At 33.2% G+C, this 13,865-nt stretch overlaps 1 protein-coding gene across 1 annotated transcript; it reads left to right on the top strand.

Moving 5' to 3' along the window:
- Nucleotides 1-4: 4 nt before the first annotated feature.
- LOC126826718 (mesoderm-specific transcript protein) lies at nucleotides 5-12,647 on the top strand. The gene is made up of 12 exons (XM_050555754.1): nucleotides 5-145; nucleotides 1,015-1,174; nucleotides 1,592-1,668; nucleotides 2,110-2,187; nucleotides 2,459-2,589; nucleotides 2,997-3,061; nucleotides 4,469-4,509; nucleotides 4,710-4,777; nucleotides 6,555-6,653; nucleotides 8,062-8,138; nucleotides 10,178-10,238; nucleotides 12,099-12,647. The coding sequence occupies exons 2-12, from the start codon at nucleotides 1,024-1,026 to the stop codon at nucleotides 12,220-12,222; spliced, it is 972 nt and encodes a 323-aa protein (XP_050411711.1). The 5' UTR covers nucleotides 5-145; nucleotides 1,015-1,023; the 3' UTR covers nucleotides 12,223-12,647.
- Nucleotides 12,648-13,865: the final 1,218 nt, after the last annotated feature.

The following is a 13,865-nucleotide window of genomic DNA, read 5'->3' as shown; positions in this document are numbered from 1 at the left end:
ACTTTACGAACAACAGTTATCTCCCGTTATATATACCAGTTATGACATGTGACACTTAGAGAATCAACTCAACTTTGTTCAAGTTGAAAGAAGCTTGAATGGGATTATAGATCTATTAATGAATGGGACAATTGTTTTAACGAGAGTAATTCAATTAATTATAATGAACTAGTTACAGCAATTAGTAGACTAAGCTCATTTTGAATTACTGTTGTTAGGGATTTATATAGGCTTCCGTGTAATGTTATTGGCACTCATCATGACTTCAAACTTAATGCTCTGCTAATCAACAAGCTAGAGTATTCCATTACATTAAAAGTTTTAATAAACCATATTACAAATTAAAAGAAAACCAACAGTCTCAGAGCGCAAATATTTTGATTCAAAGCAAATCAAATATTGATGTTTGTCAGACAAGCTAGATATCCTGCAACCTGCATGGTGTGAACATGCTGTAGCCAGAAGCAGATTTAACAATTTAATCATTATTTATTCCTGTTGTCAACAAATAGTTTCTACTCTAGTCAAAACCTTCCCCACAGATTGTTTTGGGAGAAAATGTATACCCGTTATATATTTAATGATTAAACATTTCTTATGACATTTTGGTTTTCTTATTTAGATGTTGAATATATAATCAATTTGAATATATTTCAGCATTGATTAAGCCATGAAAATTAGATATGATATGAAGTGCAAAATGTTCCCTCGGCCTATACCAGCGTTCATTCAAATCTAAGCGCATCCATATTCTTATTTCACAAGTGGTGCGATGGAGGTCTAACGGGCCCTAGAGGAGTGGTCTTACACCTGGTCAGATGTCTTCAATTGTACACAAGTTTGATACTTTCATGATTATGATTCCTAAATATCCCCCCCCCCCCCAATGTTTGACATGTTATTTTAGATTAAAATATTAAAAATCTGCCAATTTTATTTATTTTGTATAAAGATTATTGTAACAAAATAAGATGAGATTCACATATAATTATTTTTCTTTTAAATGTAATTCAGAATTAAAAGATGTCTTATATACCAACACTGTTTGTGCTGTTTTCTGTACTACTCAGTATATATTTCTATTATCCCCCTCCAACACTTTCATCTGATTTAAAAGAGTGGCTCAACAAAGGAGATTTTATAAACTTTCAAGACAACAAGATTTTCTATATAGGTATTATAGGCATTATTAATGACATACACCTAAAGATAGACTTTTGCAAGGAGCTAAACCTCTTTGAACTAGGTAAAAAGTAAAGTATTGGATAGGCTTGATATGAGGTCTTACTACGATAGGTGATGGGGCAAACTCTATATGATTAAATCCATGTTTTGACTATTTTGGGTTTCATGGTTAGCTTACTGTGTTGATAGAAAAACACAAAATCAGTTATATCTGAACACTGGCCTTATCTATAAGACTTCAAGGAAGACAGATTGTCATCCCACAAAACAACTAAACATATAAAATCTAATAAAAATGGCAATTTGTTATAAAAGAACAATTGATTTCACATGTATAATTTGTGCTTAAAATAGTGCTATGAAAATTGGTATTCTGTCTAATTATTTTTTTCTTTTTATCTGTTAGATTCTAAGGGTAATGGTCAAGCCAGTACACTCATCTGTCTTCATGGTTTTCCTTCTTCAAGTTATGATTGGAAAAAAGTAATTTCTAGTATTACAATTTTCTATTGTCAATCAGTTGGTTTGAATGTGGGGGATAGTTGCTGGGCAGTGATTTTGTGTTCTTCTTATTCATAAATTCCATTAGTTAAACTGCCTTTTAATTTGGTCACTGGATCTGTGTTCTATTGAAATAATGAAATGATTTATGGGATGAGTGAATTGGCTAGATAAATCATCTAAGATTATTTTTGCTTTCATTAGAACAGTAGAAGATTTAGTTTTCAGTATGATATATATAGTTTTGATGGTGTATACTATATCATGGCAGAAACAAACATAACCTTTATACTTTATGTAATTCTGTTGGTTCGATTTTTGTTTACAAGTAACCATTTAAAAGATGGCATTTTTCAAGAACGAAGCCTCAACTTGAGTGTATAATGGAAATGAAATTAATAGGAATACATCCTTTTTTCGCAGGTTATGGATGGACTGGAACAGAAATTCAGTCGTGTTATAGTTTTAGATTTCTTAGGATTTGGGTTCAGTGAAAAACCGGTAATCAAACTTATAATTCAGTATTTATAAAAGTTAATACAAATGTTATGCTCCATTAAATCTAAATCTTGTTAACTCTATCTATGCTATTATGATTATCACCTGATCTTTTTTTATGTATTAATATGTCATAACAAAAAACAGTACTATTATGACAGTTTAACATTTTGGTATTTACAAAAAAGTTGCTGAGTATCGTATGTTATGTTCCCTGGCACCCTATATTTATCCATGAAATCTGTATTAAATTATATGTCTGATTTTTATTTAGATAACTCATAAATACAAGATAGCAGAGCAAGCAGACATAACATTATCTCTTTTGTCATATCTACAAGTTACAGAAGTTCATATTTTATCCCATGACTATGGTGATACTGTTGCTCTCGAATTATTAGCAAGGTAGCATCAGTATAAATTTTGTAATAGAATTTAAAGAATGATGTACTAGGAATATGAGGATACTATGACAACTTATTTAACGCAATCATAAATAAGTCCTCTAGGTGTTGCTGTGTCAAGGGAAACAACTCTTTGTATTACCCTTGTAACATGCCCCCACAATATTTATAACCCAAAAGTCAAAGATTTGATGACAGGTCAATCTAAAAGCAGCAAGGCCATTTTATACTTGAGAATAATATACTTTTTTCTTATTATAGTACTTTGTTTTATAAAATTACAACAATGATAATTTTCTCTCAAATAGAAGTAAACCAGTATATAAAATGATGTGTCAAGGGAGATAACTCTATGTAGGCTGTATAAAATATTTTTATATCTTGTTTCTTTAATACTGGTAATTACAGATATAACAAAGATGGCAGAGTTGGAGAAAATATTCAGTTAAAATCTCTCAGTATGTTAAATGGAGGTTTGTGTTTCTAAATCATTTAATCTTTTTTATCTAAATAATTACTCATGGGTGGCTAAATGGTTCAATGTGTGTGTGTGTGTGTGTTAGATCATAAGGAGTAGGGTCACCTGTCCAACCTCGTAATTTTCCTCCGTGCCCTCCAGTTTCCTCCCACTGCTAAAGACCCCTACACGCAAGCGAATTATTGAAATAAGACTGAACAATATGTCAAGTGGAAGTTAAATCCCAATTCTTTCTCTCTCTTTGAGGCACCTAGCACAGTAACATTTCCTGTTTATTGTTTTTTGAACATTAGTTTAGAATTTTAAAGATACATTATGGGAGATTTTTATAGAGAGTTGGCCATTCTTGCTATAACAGTTCAAAAGTAGATGATGAAAGAAGAATATATTGAAAATTTCAGTCAAATTACTTTATTCTGAACATAGTTATCATCGTTGTAATATTTGACTAGAAATGGTATTGAAATGCGCCTTCACCTTGGCCGTACGTTTGATTGACAGGCGTTAACTCCACCTACATATCTCGATTATCAAGTAAAGTTTTCAATGGCATGCGGAAACGCTCTACAGCTGCCTCGCTAAGTACACTCTATCATTTAGCCTCGATCTAACTGACGTATTCTCATCAGGGTGCGCCATATTTGAATTTATCAGTAAGTGAAATCCTATTTAAATCCGCGCTGTAGCCGAGCCATCTGTGGGTCTACAGAGTTGATTTTGGGCTTGTTGTTTAAATAAAGATCTAATTTATAATTTCTATAACATCTGAAGCCTAAATCAAGACTTGCAATAATCAGATTTTGCTCTTGCATAATGTATGTTTAAGTATGTTATGAGTTTATTTATATTTTAAGTTATTATTAACAGCATTGTTGCTTTCATTAATCTAAAGGTAAGAAAATATGTGTACAAATAGCCTATTTAGTTTGTCTGAATATTACATCTCAAATTTTTAGGGAATATCGGTACTCAACTCTTAGAATACTTGCCTCAAGTTTTTCACTGAATAAACTGGTAATTAAAATGCAGCATTAACTTACAAATGTAGTGCTCACTGGAAAATTAAAACAAAAATCAAGTATAGCAGAAAGTAGTCACTGTACACACATTTGAGTTATAGACCATTTTATCCATGCTCCCAGTGATTGCTACTACTAGTAAAAAGCCTGCCTTCAACATGTTGATATTTCTTTGAAATGTATCTTAAAGTTTCCAACAGTTGCTAGGGACTAACAGTTTTATTCACTGAAAGATATATGAGATTTTTCTCATATGACATAAAATCACAAAGAAAAAACTTCTCTTAATAGAATATGAGCAAATCAACTATTGTTCTGACTGGTTTTAAACATGTTTATTGTGTTATAATGTATAAACCTATTTTCTTTTTATTTTATTGAAGCTATATTTTTAGAAACACATCATCCCAGAATTTTACAAAAGGTGAGTAAGTTTTGGTTCTACCAACGGCATGGTTGTGTAAAGAAAATTAACTATACATTATGTTATGCAGAAATGGACTTCCAAAATTAATATAAAAGACAATATATCTTTATTATATGTGAATGTGAAAATATTCTTGATTTTATTTGCTGAATTTTAATGTTTACCTTTGTATGGCACTGGTTTTTGATTATTTGTAGATATTACAGTATCCAGTAATAGGACCAATAGGAGCTAGTGTTATATTTTATCAACTATTTAATAAAGGGTAAGGAGGCTTATCGTTGTTGTTTATTACAAATTTAATGTCCAATGTATTGTAATATGATATTATGGACAGGTTGATATAATTAACTTTAAAACACGGCGTTAGGAGAGGACAGGTCATCTTATCATCCTTTAATATGGCCATGTTTGTTTATTATTACTATTTAATCTGAATGTTGAATTTGACAATAGCTCCACGCCATTTCGGCATGGACTCCTCTAATCATTCGCTTTACCGGACGAAACTGTCTCGGCGAACACCAGCAATCCTAGGGAAAACTTCGGAGGGAACCAGCTAATTGAAACCAGAATTTAAGGAATTTTAACAGATTCATGTTGTTCAGTACTGCACACTCGAGTTCTTGGGTAAAGTCTTGATTTGAGATTATTTTTATACGTCCACATTGTCATCGCCCCTATCCTAGGGGAAACTTCAGAGGGAACCAGCTAATTGAAAAAATAAAATGTTCCCGCCATCATGTTGAAATATTAATAACTTGCATAATGCCTTTAGTAATTTAATTTTTATACGCCAACATTTTCATGTGGATGTATATTGTCGTCACACCTGTCCATCCATCCAATTTGTTTGTGGACATTCTACAGGTCACTATTTTTGATGAAAATTGAAATATAGGTCTATCTCCAAAATGATCTTGGTTTTCTTTTATATGCCCACATTTTCATGTGGACGTATATTGTCCTAGCCCCTGTCCGTCCGTCCATCCACAATTGTTTGTGGACACTCTACAGGTCACAATTCTTATCCAATTTTGACGAAACTTGAAATATAGGTTTATCTCCAAAAGATCTCGGTTGCTTTCGATATTGGCATGTATCGGACCGTAACTTCCTGAATTATGGCCCCTGATTATACGAAAAATCACGTTTTTAGCTTGTGGATCCTCTGGAGGTCATAATTGTTATCCAATTTTAGAAAACATTTAAATATATCATTGTTACACCGTAATGATGGTTGAGTTCAAATTTAGTGAAAATCGGACCAAAGTGCCTTTCAAAATGGATGCCCCTGGTATGCAAATAGTGTAGAAGTATGTAATACCAAGGTTGTGGACCCTCTAGAAGTTACAATTTTTATCAGATTTTGATAAAACTTAAAATAAATGTTTATGTCCCAATGATCACGGTCCCTTTAGATATTCGCACATGTCAGACTGTAACTTCCTCGATTATGGCCCCAGATTGTACGAAAAATCACGTTTTTAGCTTGTGAACCCTCGACTAGAGGTCACAATATTTATCCAATTTTAAAAACTGTTTAAATACATCAACGTGACACCATAATGATGGTTGAGTTTGAATTTCGTAAAAATCGTAACGAAACTGCCCGGCAAAATGGCCGCTCCTTGTGCGCAAATAGTGTAAAAGTATCTACTTCCGATTTTGATGAAACTTACAATATATGTTTATATCCTGAAGATCTCGTTCCTGTAGATGTCCACACATATCAGACCGTAACTTCCATTATTATGGCCCCTGATTGTAGAAAAAAATCACTTTTTTTTTAGCTTGTTCTCTGTCCATCTCTTGCAAAATGTGAGTGTATCTTGCATGGCAACCGCTTGTTATTTAGAAAATTCCAATCTCAAGAAATAATTTTATAGCTTCCATTTGTTTATAGATCAAAATTGCCTTATTAATTTAAGCATTTTTCCAGATTACCATTTGACTTCCAACTATCAACTCATGTTCCTATAAAATATTGCGGAGTTAACATAAAATTAATTCTTCAAAAAATTTATTATGACAATTTTCAGGTTTGGTGAAATATTTGGAAGTAATCAACCAAATGCCGAAGAAATGTGGGACTTTTGGACTGTTTTACGATATGATAATGGTAATGCAGCTCTTTCAAGGTAGATCGCTTCCAGTAATTGTTGTGAGCAGTACTTTATTCATATATATCAGGAACTTTTAATAATCAGTAGTTTTATATATGCTCACATTAAATGTGGGAGCATACTATCATCTTTGTCTTTCCATAATTCAAGGGTAGGGATTTGGGATAAACTTTTTATACGCCCACATTTTGTAGTTTGTGTGGATGACTCTGCTGCATTTATACATACAGGGGGACATACTCATAGACAGTGACATTTAAAGATGGGTTCCCGCGTACAAACTGGGTGATTTAATGGTATATATGGACTAAAAACATATTCAAACTAATTAATTTGTCATAATTATGCTTCAAATCCTTCTCAAACATTGTAATTGCGAAGGAATGCCCTGCTATTAAAATTCGATCTAACCAGGTCATGTTTACGTCACGTCTTGGAAATCAGAGGAGAATTCATTGCATACATAAGACAATGTTGTCTTTAATCACTTACTATTTATTACAAATATCGAATCCTAATTAAATTCTCGGATTATCCACTACCCGCGTCTTTTTCCGTCATTTTTATCTCAGAAAGTGTTATACGTCTAACTCTTCATAAAGTTTATCAACTTGTACATCAAGCCCTCAATGTTCGCATGTGACCTTTGAAATCACGCGTGCAGAAATTCTTAATCGTCGGGCTGTTGATTAGGGGAACCCTTACAGTTTTGTCCTGTATACGCTCCATGAGTGTTTTTCGGTGAATCCAGTATTTTTCTGGTAAGATAGGATATCCCTACTTTCCATATATACCAAAATTGCCATACTTTTATTGGAAATAACCACCCGATAAATACTTTTCTGGGAACCCATCTTTAAGTAAAACTAAAAGTTTGTCACCCATACATGTCTCTGTTAATCTAGTTGAGAGGTAGAATTCTAATGATTTTCAATGATTTCTGGCATTAAATTTAGGAGATACACTTGGTTAGACACTTTTGATATACTTTATTGTCCATATATAAAAATCAGCAGATATTTCAATTCAAAATGTAATACTTTACCAATTATACATATGAATGTATAATTAGTTATTATTGTATCAATGTATAATTAGTTATTATTATTTGAATGTATATTTAGTTATTATTGTTTGTATGAGCGTATAATTAGTTATTATTGTTTGTATGAATGCATAATGTAATTCACAAGCATGTTGTTGGCTGACCATGTGTTTGAAGTTTGTTTGAATGCATAATTAGTTATTATGGTTTGTATGAATTATAATTAGTTATTATTGTTTGTATGAATGTATAATTAGTTATTATTGTATGAATGTATAATTAGTTATTATTATTTGAATGTATATTTAGTTATTATTGTTTGTATGAACATATGATTAGTTATTATTGTTTGTATGAATGTAATATTTTTCTCTTTAGTATAATAGAGTTTTTACCAGAGAGGAAAGAATATAATGAGAGATGGGTAGGAGCTTTGAAAAATACACAATTACCAGGTAAGTATCATTCTACCACACATCTTTAGTGAGATGTTTTTTTCTTCAATTTGCAGAATAATTCTGAAAGTGCCTTAGATTGCCAGTTGCATTAATGTGAATACTCATTTTTGTTCTATGACATTAAATGAAGTACTTACTCTTCTAACCTATTACACTTATTTTAGAAAAGAGTAGTATACAGCAGAAGCAGATCACATTAAATTGAATATAATAAAACAAAGTATATTGTTATGCTGTTATTACCCTGCCTAAAACAAGGGTGTTTGTCAAACACATCACCCCTCAAAATAATAGATTACTTAACAGTGATTTATTAGATGGAAATCATGGCCCGATATGGCTACTATCGATTTTACCGATATCAGATATTGACAGCGATAAATTTGGCCGATAGAGATACATTTACCGATAGTGGTGGATATAAAACTATTACACATTACAATGTCTTGAATTTCATGATAATCAATGTAGATACATGGCATTGTTAGTCGGGAAATGCCTGGTACTATTTTACCTTGGGAATTAAACAGGAACGAGATGTTATTTTAAGGAAAATATAATTGGGTCACACTTCTTCTGCAGTCAAAAATACACACCATCTATTGTGAACTAAAAGTATTGCTGTATGAATGCCATTTTCTCACCTTTTCTCAAACTTCTATGTATTATGACAGAGAGAGAGAGAGAAATGGGGTTTAACGTCCACACGACACAAACTAGGTCATTTCGGGACTAATATATGGTTCAATTTTATTTCAATAAATTGCTTGCACGTAGGGGTCTTTAGCAGTAAGAGGAAACCATAGGACCCAGAGAAAACCCTCAAGGTGGGACAGGTGACCCTATTCCTTGTCACGTACAACTGGGGAATTGAAACCACGCCAGTTGACTCAATGACAGACCTTATGATACAATGCGCATGCGCTAACCATTCGACCATTCAACCCCCTGTATTATGACAAGTGTGGTGAAAATACCAGTACCATAAAATGCTGCGAAACAGTAAGATTTGGAACTATTTCACATCAACACAGTGATCAATGGAGGACCATTGTTTATTTCATAGTTTATAAAATTTAAATAAAAATTCAAAAGCATAAATAGGTATTATTGTTTGAGTTTGCAATCTCATATTTCTGGAATAACTCCACTGAGTGATGACGTACGATGTCAGCACACATTGAAATTGGATCGAAGAGAGCCCTCCGTGACTTACTACTGCGTTCTCTAATTCTTTCATTTGATTATCATGCAATGGGCTTATTCCATATTCCTGTCACATGTTTTATCCGGTGGACTGTTGTACGTTTATATCTGTTTGCACATGCACACAAATGGTATTCTTATCGGACCATCACTTGATGCTAGACTAGTCAGAGTCATTGATAAACAGTGATGTCAGTACCTCATATTAATTTCAATATGTATAATTATGTTGACCTCCTTCAGGTCATATTACTTTCCCCACACATTCACTTGTTGTCAAATACAATATACATGTATATTTAATCGACTGTGTGATTAAAGTATAGTGTCTATACTATATAAAGCTGGCAGTCAGCTGCCATGAAATTCAGGCAGGGTCCATAAAAATTAGATAAAGAAATGACACTTCTCGGCTATAATAGTTATAAGAGAGATAATGAAAAGAGAATATACTGAAAATTTCAGTCAAATTACTTCACTTTGAACCTAGATAATGGCAATACAATTATAACCTAGCCTCAGTTGTCATTACTACTGTTGTTACGATAATAAAAATAAAGTCTCACTTATCCATTTTTACCACCACAAAACGTATTTAAATCTTCTAATATCATAACCATCCAATGGCATCAAGAGTTGATTATGGTTTTGGTAAGTTAATTAATGTCTAATTAATAATTTATATAACATTTCAGCCCTTAAGAAAAACCTACAATAGGCAGATTTAGCTTTTGCATGATGCCTGTTTAAGTTAAGAAAATGTACTGTACTGTACTATTACTGGCCATCCTGAACTCTCTGTATAATATATAAGACTGTATATGTTTCAGTTCAAATGATATATGGTCCAGCAGATCCTGTTAATCCACCTAAATTTATACAACATTACAGGTAGGATCAAATTATTCATGGTGTCGACTCATTCTATCATATTACGAAAACACATAATTTTTTATGAATATTACTGACATAATTGTGAATTCCGTACGGGAATTAAATATGAAAAATAACGAGGTGCACCTATTTTTAATTATGGTCTGAAACTGTCTGCTTAAATAACAGAGTTATGCCCCTTTATTTTTGGTAAAAATGTCTGACAAGAAAAATTTGAAATAGCAGCACTGGTATCGAGGTAGTCAATTGAAGGCATGTCGTTCATTTGGAATCTTTGAGTTTACCTTTATCTTACAGATACTTCCACACAAAAATATTTATCGGGTGATTATTTCCAATAAAAGTATGGCAATTTTGGTATATATGGAAAGTAGAGACATACAATCTTACTAGAAAAATACTGGATTCCTTGAAAAACACCCATGGAGCGCGCAGAGGACAAAAATGAGAGGGTGTCACTAATTAGCAGTCTGACGATTAAGGGCTGTCTGCTCGAGTGACGTCAAAGGTTGCACACGTAGATTGTCCGACCTCTTGGTGTTAGGGAGTGATTGATGTAATTGTTGATAAACTTAATTTTGAGCGGATGTGGATAAAGTGATATTCTCTGAGATAAAAACTAAGGAAAAAGACGTGGGCATGGGATAATCTGAGAATTTGCTAAGGCTTCGATATTTATAATATTTAATAGATTTTTTATACCTTGGGAGTATTTCCTCTCGAATACAATGTTTTGAGAGGGATTTGAAGCAAATTTTTGATAAATTGATTAGTTTGTATATGTGTTTAGTCCAAATATATCATCACAGGAAGGTACTTTTAATATTAATCTGATTTTACATATATCTCTTAACCAGCAGTTGCCATGCAAGATACGCCCACATTTTTGCCAGAGATGGATAGAGAACAAGCTAAAAAAAAAAATTTTTTGTACAATCATGTACCAGAATCCAGGATGTTATGTCTTTGGGATATAAACATATATTTTAAGTTTGATCAAAATCGGACAAAAACTGTGACCCCTAGAAGGTCGACAAGCTTCGTATTACACACTTTTACACTATTTAAGTACAAGGAGCAGCCATTTAGTCAGGTAGTTTCGTTTTGATTTTCCCGTATTTCATACTCAACCTTTATTATGGTGTAACAGTGATATATTTAAATGTTTTTTTAAAATTGAATAAAAATTGTGACCTCCAGAGGGTTCACATGCTAAAAACGTGAATTTTCTTACAATCAGGGACCATAATCCATGAAGTTACGGTCTGATACATCATACATGCCAATATTGAAATGAACCAAGATCTTTTGGAGATAACCTATATTTCAAGTTTCGTCAAAATCGGATAAAAATTTGATTGTGGACACCATACAATCAAATTGTGGACGGAAGAAAGGATGGATGGACAGGGGTGACAACAATATATGTCCACATGAAAATGTTGGCGTATAAAAATTAAATTACTAAAGCCATTATGCAAGTTATTAATATTTCAACATGACGGCGGGAACATTTAATTTTTTCGATTAGCTGGTTCCCTCTGAAGTTTCCCCTAGGATAGGGGCGATGACAATGTGGACGTATAAAAATAATCTCAAATCAAGACTTTACCCAAGAACTCGAGTGTGCAGTACTGAACAACATGAATCTGTTAAAATTCCTTAAATTCTGGTTTCAAACGTTATTCAGGGGAAATGACTCATCCAATTACCTGTTGTCTCCCCTTAGACCACAAACCAAATTTATACGAAACTAGTCTTTGGTCAGGTCAGCAACAATGTCTCTGAAGTGGTTGATATAATGAATTAAGATAGATATTACCGGTAGTTTAACGGCTTGCATTAATCTATTTTCAGAGAAACTGTACCACAACATGAAATAGTAGAATTAGAAAAGCATATTGGTCATTACCCACATTGGGAAGATCCTGTTAATGTTCTCAAGACATTTTACCTTTTTATAGACAAATTAGAAAAATAGATAATCTATTTTTAAATTATTAATTTAACCTGGTTGTGTTCAAAAATTGATTAAATTATATACAGTTACATTTTATGTTTCAATAGATTGTCATCAATCCTGTCTGTTTACAATTCTCTACAGGTCAGTTATAACATTTGACATATCGGTTATAAGGAGTGGAACAGTATCTTACTTCAGTCATGCATTGACTTATACTCCTGTCACCAAAACTCTGCACACATTCCAAATCTCAAGTTTCAGGTAAATTTATTGCTCACATGTGGTTCTTGCTGCCTTCCTTCTGAAAGATGCTGGTGGGTTTAAGCCTGACAACTAGTGACAACGCTATGTTAATTTATGCAATTTAATATATGTTTCCTTCAAATGAAAATAATTTTATAGATGTTTTTTACTTTGTTCTGATTAAATTTAATACCCTGTTAGTTTTGCATTAAATTTCTTATAGTCTTATTTACTTTAGCATTATGCTCTACCCATATGTCGCATCCTGTTTCACATTCACAAGAACTCACATGTTTGAACGTACAAGAGAGATAACTTTTCGATCGACAAATTCAGAATTTTGATGGGGTCCTTACATATGGCCCAATGAACAATTGCTTCAGATTTGAAGAAATCGGTCACAAATTCTGACCTGTCGACAGACAGCAGTCGCGAGACACACAGCAATATATACTCTTCAAAAATGCACTGCTGTTTTTATTAGAGATAACCAGTGTATGTTAATAACAGGCCAATTGCCTACACATAAACATAAACAGTTCATATGGGTGGCTTATCTGACGGACCCATTTCACTCGCAAAGAGATACACTGTCAATGGACGTTTTTGATTTTTGTTTTAATAATGAGTAATTGCTCCACCAATGTTGTCAGCTGAAGTTGATGTCGACGAACACGTTTCTCGATCAAATTAAACGTAACACACTAAAGCAAAGATACGCTAAACAGTAAATCTTATGTAAGAACCGATAGGAAAGCAAACATGGATAGGATAAACTAGCAAGCGGCAGTTTTCATCAACCCTTCCTTGAAGTGTCAAATTTAACAATGAACCCCTCCCAGGTGTATGGCGCTATTGTGTGTCACACATGCAGCTCAGTGGTTCTGTTGGGACGATAAGTTCTTCATCTGTAAACATGCTCTCAAAGCATGTCAAGTGTCCATGACTATTTATCATATCACAGCCTGCATAGGTATTTGCATTTCAATATCCCCTACTTTTTTTGAAGAGTATACATCCATGATTAAGTTTATATAACAAGCAGTTGCCATGCAGGATATGCCCAGATTCTGCAAGTGATGGACAGAGAAGAATCTAAAAAGGAGATTTTTGTCCCCCGCCTTTCGAAGAAAACAGGGGACTATTAAAATGGGTTCGTCCGTCTGTCTGTCTGTCCGTCTGTCTGTCCGTCACACTTTTTGGGACACAATAACTCTCTTCCTAATTGAGCTAGAATGTTCAAACTTGGTGTATGTGTTTATTAGGTCAATGCCTTGATGGAGTTCGAAGATGAGCATTTTCCGCTTAGGGTAAGCAGAGATAAGCAATTTGATTGGTTGATGCTTTGGGACACGATAACTCTCTTCCTAATTGGGCTAGAATGTTCAAACTTGGTGTATGTGTTGATTAGGTCAATG

Source organism: Patella vulgata, chromosome 7 (assembly GCF_932274485.2).
Source record: "Patella vulgata chromosome 7, xgPatVulg1.2, whole genome shotgun sequence".
Taxonomy (NCBI): Eukaryota; Metazoa; Mollusca; class Gastropoda; family Patellidae; genus Patella; species Patella vulgata.
The sequence above is the reverse complement of the archived record's forward strand: the minus strand, read 5'-3'. Positions and strand labels throughout refer to the sequence as shown.